Here is an 8,296-nt window from a genome sequence, read left to right as displayed (position 1 = left end):
CACCGATGAGCGACTTGGGGAGACTTGGGAGGGAAGGGCACAGGATTACTGGTTGTAAGCTGCAGGGCTGCCCTGGATACAATTGGTATAATAATGTTATTTTGTCCCTGAAACTCATTGTTAAAACTCCTCCTTGACTGTGCATCAGGCTCCAGTCACATTCCTCCTTACGATTTTTGGGGAAACTCTTTTTATGCTGCTGCAGAACCTGAGGGACAAGGTACAGAGTGCTCTGTATGGGTCTCAGGTGACAGGGTGATACATGTCTCATTGTCCACTTGATTTAACTGGAAGGCGATGCGTCGAACGGAGCAAATAATCAGGTTGGCTTTCCCTTTTTTTCCCAATTGAAGATATTCCATAACCTGGCTCCGGGTGTGCCAGTGAATAAAGAGTAAGGCGCCACTGCTCGCCCTGGTTTTTCTGATTTTGCATAGTTTTCCCACACTTTCTTTCACCTCCAGCCTGATAAAACAAAGGGTTTGAACGATAAGTTGGCTATGTTGAGACTAGTCAGCCGTTTAACATGTTCAGGGCCTTTTCTGCCAGAAACCATTATGACGGCGATTATTTTAGCAAGGCGTTAATGAAGCAGTAACCTGGACTGCACCAGCATGGTTTGTTTGACTGTTGTTTACTGCTTCTGGAAAAAGGGCAGGCACTTTTCAAAAATACTCCAGGGATCGGGAGAAGGGAGCAAAACTCTTTTCCATCAAGAAGAGCCTTCGCTACCTCTTTGGCTTTTCTTTCAATGAAGAAATACTTCTACAGGTTCTGATTAGAACTCTGCCCTCCCCGTCAGCTTCTAGTACTTCCTCAAAGAAAGCTTGATTTTTTTGGTCCAGTACCCACTTAGTTGGACCGTAAAATGCACAGGTTTGAACCCTACCCGGGGTATTGCTCGCTGCTGTTATTAATTTGGGAAGGGATTGGGGAGGAAGCAGCACGATCCAGTTTTCATAAACACAAGACTTTGCCAGGACAAATAGGTAGGCACTTATGGCCGCTTTACTGATGCGTCTCCCAAAGAGTCAAGACTGAATTTCAAAGGGTTTTAGTGCTTCATCAGGGGGAGGTCAAAGAAAAAATTGGAACCTTAGGCCTTCAGTTCCAACCAAACCTATCTTATCTCTCCATTTACAGCTATACCATTCAGAAACAACAACATCTCAAAATTCCCATTTTATGGCATCCAAGTGTTTTAGAAATGAGTTTGCTGTGGGTTTGAATGTGGATCTCATTTTTTTTTAGTTCTATTTTGGGGAATTTTGTGACGCAAATGCCTACCAGCACTTGAATTCAATTTAGATAAGGTATTGCCAGTTGTGGCTCTGCGTCTTTTCCAACCCACCTTACTCTTCTTCCTCCTTGCTTTTTGGCTGTTTGTCTGCATGTGTGAGGGTGGCCAGATGGAAAGATACCTGAAGGACAAAGGGAGACAGAGACAGGGAACTTTGGAGAAACTGAGGATTTTTAATTTTCCTTTCACACTATCCATTTGCTTTTTGTCGCTAGCAGCTTGCGTGTCTTGGTTCGTATTTCGCAGCCACTAGGCTTCATTTTGTTCAGGGCCACCATCGATCAAACAGAAACTAACTCATTCATACACATTCACACACTGATGCACAGCATCAGGAGCAATTCAGGGTTCAGTATCTTGCTCAAGAATACTTCGACATGTGGCGAGAGGAGCTGGGGACTGAACCAACAACCTTCCGATTAGTGAACGACCCGTTCTGCGCCACAGCCGCCCGCAACAACACGCATAACTCATCTCTTCATCTGTTGCATTTACATTTTTTTCCTGGTTGAGGTTTCAGAAATCTATTTCCACTACTAAATCAATTCACCCTGACGTGACAAGTAGCAGTTAAAGAGCTGAAGTACATGGAGCACCCAAGGCAGAGCACCAGCTGCTACTTTGTGTCAGCACCATAGCAGCAGTAAATAACATCTCTAGGAGTGTGGCGGTGTGACTCAGGCACACGTGTGCATGATTCATTCACCAAGCCGCTAACCAAGTTTATTAGGAACATGAAGGTCCACAATGCATTGAGTTTATGGTGATATATTGGTGTTAGTGATAGGAAATAGGGGTGTTGAGAGTTTAGAGAGACCGGAATGAAGAAAAACAGTTACTAGACGTTTAGCTCTAACAATACAGTCATGTGTTTTATGATTAAATCATTTGTGTCCAGACATAAACAGCTACAGCACCCTGATGTTTGGATTAGAAGAACAAATTTAAACTGCTTTTACCTTGCAGATACATTTCTTCTCCCTCTGCAAACATCTGCTCACAGCGGACACAGCGGGCACATGTGGGGTGGTAGTGCTTCTCTCCAGCCTGTTGAGCATAAACAAGAACAGGTTAGGACAATGTAGGATAGCACTTGTTGGTTTTGGTCTCTTCAGGGGAACTATTAAAGGGGTACTGAATCAGTTTAGTAATAACCTTGGATAACTTCCTGGACTGGCAAAATACAAGTTTAGAAAAGGTAAAAATGTAAGACTTTTAGCCCCTAGTATGAGTCAAGCTCCAAATATACTGCATCCTACACTTCCCTTAATGCAACTTGATAAAATCTTTTCATTAGGCATTCCCTGCTATGTAAATGGCTACATAACTCAAATTCTACGCCACCAGTTTATACATGGGGTTTCTGTTATAAATTAAGTCAGAACTCAGATAACCCTGATGACCTCATTGTGGGATATTTTGTCAGACTTTACAAAGCTTCTCCAGAGTCACAGAGCTGTACTCCCCATGGTGAAATTCCTAAAATCAGCAGTGACCCTTTAAAACTGAAAATAAACAATGACACCAGTCCTATAAAATCAGTTGCAGAAAGCAATTCCATAAGGAAAAAAAGATAAAATGTTTGAATGAAGTACTCATGGTACTCACACTGAATACTTTTGACTAAGTATCTCAAGATTTGTACTTTCTATTTCATAACTATGACTATGACTATTGACCTAAGTCAAACATTTCACTTAATTTTTAATAATCAAGAAGTATTAACTAATAATTTTGAGTCACACAAATGTGACCCAGTACCTCATATAATTTTTAGTCACATGAGTATTTTTTAGTATTTTATCATGACTAACTTTGCATACATGTTTTTTCTTTTCCTGGCAGGAATCGGCTTCCATACATGAAGGATCCATACATTTCACATAGTCATCCACTCACTAGTAGCCTATTTACCTCACTAGTTCTTATGAGACATGGCAATATAATATAAAAGAATAATCTGATAAATATTTTGTTGTGATAATGAAGACAATTTAACACAGACAGAAAATAAAAACACACACTCGTGCAGTGTGGTTGATAATAGACAAACAAGAAACAAGAAGATGTGCCCAACACATTTATGAATTAAAACTGTCTCTAAATGCCTTGTCTCATTACTCAGAGCTCATAATGGTTTTGGGGAAAATGGCATTCTTTCCCATCCCACCTACATCCCCAACTATGATACAGATACATTGGTGTTTGTGCCTGTACACAAGCTCAAACAAGCTATTTGCATGCCTGAAGGCACACTTTATTACAGAATTCATAATTAGCTCATTAAAAATGCTGATGCAGCATGAATAACCAGTCCCGGGAGTGTTGCTGAGCTAATTGTAATTCAGAGTGCAATTAGCACTGATTAAAGGACCACCAGCTACAAATGACAACATAGAAAAGGTTGTGATTTATTATTTAGCCACAAGGTGGAGGACTTGTGTTGAGTATAGAGCACTGCAGAAAGATGCATAAGTAACATGGATATCAAAGAGCATTCCAATCAATTTGCCTTCTTGAATTACAACTGATCAATAATCATGAAAATGAAAAAATCCAAGGTGCATGTAATAGTTGTTCATCTAAACAGCTTCAGTATAGTAAAAAATGTATTTCACTGCCCAACATGATATGTCCAAAACAAATGTCCGAATAAACCCAAACACTGAGTCGGCAGTGTCTGACCATTTATCATGACCTGTGTGTTTAGCATGGAGATGCTATTATGTAGCTTGACATTTAGAAGCTAATGGAGGTGATATGTCCTTCCCAGAGCTTGAGTAAGAGCCCACAAGGCAGTGTGAGGGGAGGGGGTCGTCATTATGAGGATGGATGCGTCTGTGATATTGCTTTGAAGTCATAGTGTGGATTGTTTCTGGGCTTGTCAAACCACAGGGCCACTGGGATATACAGTAGAGGTCTTCTGGGGTCCTTGTAACTAAAAACCAACCTGGGAAAACAGCTGGGCCAGGTCCAAAACGCTGCTTCCAGTGTTGATTGTCTCTCTCTCTCCTATTGGGAACTGCTATGGTCTAATTATCCTTGGGTCCATTCAGATCCTGATTCTATTCACATTTTGCTGTATGCATGTCAGGTTTTGGGTGGGTTTTCCATGGGCCCATTCGGGCATTTTTGACCTGTGAAGATCTCTGGGAACAATCAGTAAGGTGCAGTGCCCTGTTCATTCTTAGTTGTCACAGCTGGTTCAGGGATTGGAAGTAGCAAACCTTGGGTCAAAAAACAGATTTTCTCTTAAAAAAAACCCTCCTTTCTAACACAACATTCACAACAGTCTGTTGAGTAATTCAAATACCATTCTTCTTGCTCAGTGTTTTACTCAATACTAGTGCCTTATTCTGTGTTGTGACAACAAAAAACATCATTGGAATCAAGAATTATCTCACTCTGTTGGCACATCTTCTTATTTTAAAGCACATATGATTTATGAACTCAATAATAAGCTAAACGACTCAAGATGGATACTTTTTTTGCGATTAAGTCTTTCTTCTTTTTCTCCCCTAACAAAACAGTCATCTGACGTCTGCTGATTTCTGCCTCCCAAAGGCATCCCATCTTGCTTCAACAGCGGCCTGATTACGCACAGTCCCTCTGAGGTCCGTCCACTTTGCTGCGTCATCTCAATATGGAACGATACCAGAAAACAGGACGTCAACACCCTATTTCTTGGATAACACCTCTGCTCAATGCTTATCTGGACCAAATGGACAGCAGATGGAGAGAGCAAGCAACCCGAGACATGAAGAACTGACCAAAAAGGAGCAAGGAGACATCAGGTCAAGGTATTAATGTGAGTACAGTCAGTTGCTTAAAAACTGGCAGTGTGTTGTGGACGCCATGCCAAAAGCTCATATTTGAACTCGACTGAAACAGATAGACAGAAGTTGACTGGGAAACATCGAGGCCAGGAGATAAAAGGCCGGAACTGGATTGAAATTCAAACATGGAAAGTATGAGAAGGCCGGAAAGGAGATAGCACTGCAATCAAATCCTTCCTTTGTCAGAATCCAAGGCTGCATGAGGGGAAAATTATCATATTCAATGTCCTGCAGGACTGATAACTCAAGGAAGAGGGGGGGTTGAGGATGCTTTGTAGTGGGATGAACGGGAAAACTGATGATGGGATGTTTTACTTTGGAATGGGGCTGTAGCTGGTCAGCCAGGGTTAAGGTTTGTGGCTGAGACTCCTGCAGAGTTTAAGGTTTTTGAAACTGTTGTGGTTTAGAGCTGGGACTGATGATGGTAGCTGCGTGGTGAAAGGCCAGGTGAAGTTGCAAATAGCTGCCGAGCATTTTCTACATCTGTGTTTACCCAATTACATACAATCTGCTTTCTCAAAATGACCCTCTCTATAATGCCCTGTCCATCCCCTCATCTCGCAATTGCAGAAACCAGTCAGACGTGGGAGGTGATCCATTTAGAAGATTGGAATAGAGTTTGGTGGGCCAGACACGGCTACAGCACAAACACACACACAGAAAATCAGTGATGCCCATCAGAGTCTAGGTCAGTCCATCATCAAGTCAAGTGTACCTATATCAAACTCTTTGTTATAGTTTCTAATTTAAAATACACATCTGTTTTCCCACTCAAAAGAAATTCAATCTATATCCAGTTCAAACTTTTACAGTACATTTCCTGTTATACATAGTCACACTCAGTATGGTTTAAACTAAGTAGGTTGTACTACATGTCACAAACTTTCCTTAAGTCTTTCTTCACAACTATTCAAGGTCTTGCACTTGGTTGTACACACTAAAACTGACTGAAGTTGTTGTGTGAAAAATGAAAAAGAGAGCTTGACAGCTTGGTTGCATGATTGTTATCAGACACTATGAGACGATCTATCAAGCACTTTGTTTTAAGCATACTGAAACATTAAGGTTACTTTATAGACTCTATTCATGGAACATTCACCTTCCTGGATAGATAATTGTACTGGAAAGCAGTAATCAACAGACTTGCCCACAAATAGTTTCATAAATTAATTGCTACTCTTGGAAAAGTGGTTTTAGATGTGGTTGGACGATCTGCAGAGCAGTTTCGAGGGTGATGAGTTAAACATTTTCAACTTGTCTGGAAGCATGAGCAGTGACAGCAATGTAATGGTCAATGAAGGAAATCAAACAGGGCTACCTGCACATGATCAGCGGCACAATGGCTTTGCACTGGCATGCGCCAATGTTTTCTCATGGACATAACAAAGAGAGTGAACCTAATGGCAGGGCTACCTTGAGTGGTACTTGGATTTTAATGCCTTGCCTGCCTCAAAGTTCAGTAACTTTACAGCTGTCTGTAATGTAAGATAATGTGACCAGTGATGGATGGTGCATGATGTGTTCTTACTTTTCTTATTCTCCAAAGGACAATTGTTTCCAGTGTATTTTTTAAAAAAAAGTTAAACTGAAATACATAATCCACTCTTTGCTAGGCTAGTTTAGATTTCCTGGCGCTCATTGCAGACATAAACTTCCACTACACTTTGGTTGGTGAAGACACCGTATACCACTGATACTGCCCAGAGAGCCTATCAACAAATCCAAGGAATGACACATCACAGCACCTTCTCACACTATTTGATTGACAGGTGTTTTCTGGGAAAAGCAATAAATAAATGCTACAGCAATGAGCCACTGAACAACGATTCAACCTCCACCGCTGCCAGCTCCAGTTATTGACTTAAAATGTCCCCACAAATCAGACTCTTTGATCTCAACCAAATGCCATGACATTTTGAACGCTCAGTCTCTCCGTTACTGTTTCAAAGTGCAGCCCAGCACAGGTAGAGTGGCTGGAAATGGCTTCTATACTAATACACCGAGACAAGTCTGTGTGCTGACATTTGATTTAAAAATAACCATGGATACCAAAGGGCTGGGCCTGGATTTATTAAGCATGTCTCAGATGACCTACCCTATAGAAAGTTTAATTTAATGTTTTATTAGTTTGCATGTAATATAATCTCTAATATCGTACAATATTAACTCACCCCAGTTTGAAACCTATCTTTCCTTTTTTGGCTTTCCTGAGTTCCTGAGTGAGTGATGAAGTAACACCATTGTTCAGTCGATTGGTGTTTCCACATTGGCCATAATGTTAATTATGTACCATAACAGTATAAGTGCAGCCTTAGTCTACACCCACATACTACATGGGCCCCACTTCATTCTCACCCTGTGTATAAGTTGGACTGAGTTCTGTTAATCGGCTCCAACAAGAACTTTTTCTTCAACTAGTTTAAGGAACCAGTGCAGCCCACAGCCTACAGGCCTTTTCCATCAACAGGTAACTGTCTTCGTTCTGGTTCAAGCACCTAGTTTTGAATCGTTGGGGGAGTTTCAACCAGAAATAAATTGGTTCAGAACCTGACAAGTTGGTTCCCAGCTAGAACCAAAAAATAGCAGGTTTTCCTTGGGAACCAAAGTGGGTGTGTCATATTCTACAGGTCATTGCACATTGTGCAGCACCCTCTGTTGATGATGCATCCAATTACTATGGTAACACTCAAAACTGGTGGAAATTCGAGTTGGTTTGCTAGATATTACCAAGGTCCAGAACTAAAAAAAGGAAAGCACAGTTGAAGCAACCCAAATTACAATGACTCTGACAAAACACTCAATACAGAGTCATAGAAAAACCAGAAACATCCCGCAGATAGAAACAGATGAAAGAGCAGGGGGAGTTCATAGATAATCAGAATAGTTATAATTAGAATACGTTCTTCTTGAAATCAAACATCTTAAGATATATATCTGTGAATTCACATTATAGACACTACTGCTGATCATACCAGTCCAGCCACATACTAGGTTTCCATCTAGTCTTGTTTAAGGAATGAGGTAATGAAAGTAGAACAGAGGTTAAGGAAAAACCTGCCTTGAGCAAATAACACAAGACCACTCCACCACTCAACACAAACACACACACACACACACACACACACACATATACAGTGCCTTGCGAAAGTATTCGGCCCCC

At 41.0% G+C, this 8,296-nt stretch overlaps 1 protein-coding gene across 19 annotated transcripts in view; it reads right to left on the bottom strand.

Annotated features, from left to right (window-relative positions):
* Positions 1-8,296, bottom strand: part of ablim2 (actin binding LIM protein family, member 2) — a 101,207-nt gene that overhangs the window by 38,721 nt on the left and 54,190 nt on the right. For all 19 annotated transcript variants that reach the window (XM_035675291.1, XM_035675304.1, XM_035675298.1 and 16 more), the window contains exon 7: positions 2,260-2,347. In XM_035675291.1, coding sequence (XP_035531184.1) covers positions 2,260-2,347 — 88 coding nt within the window. The remainder of the gene's footprint in view (positions 1-2,259; positions 2,348-8,296) is intronic.

Source organism: Morone saxatilis, unplaced genomic scaffold (assembly GCF_004916995.1).
Source record: "Morone saxatilis isolate NCDOM2014 unplaced genomic scaffold, NCSU_SB_2.0 Contig4, whole genome shotgun sequence".
Taxonomy (NCBI): domain Eukaryota; kingdom Metazoa; phylum Chordata; class Actinopteri; family Moronidae; genus Morone; species Morone saxatilis.
The sequence above is the reverse complement of the archived record's forward strand: the minus strand, read 5'-3'. Positions and strand labels throughout refer to the sequence as shown.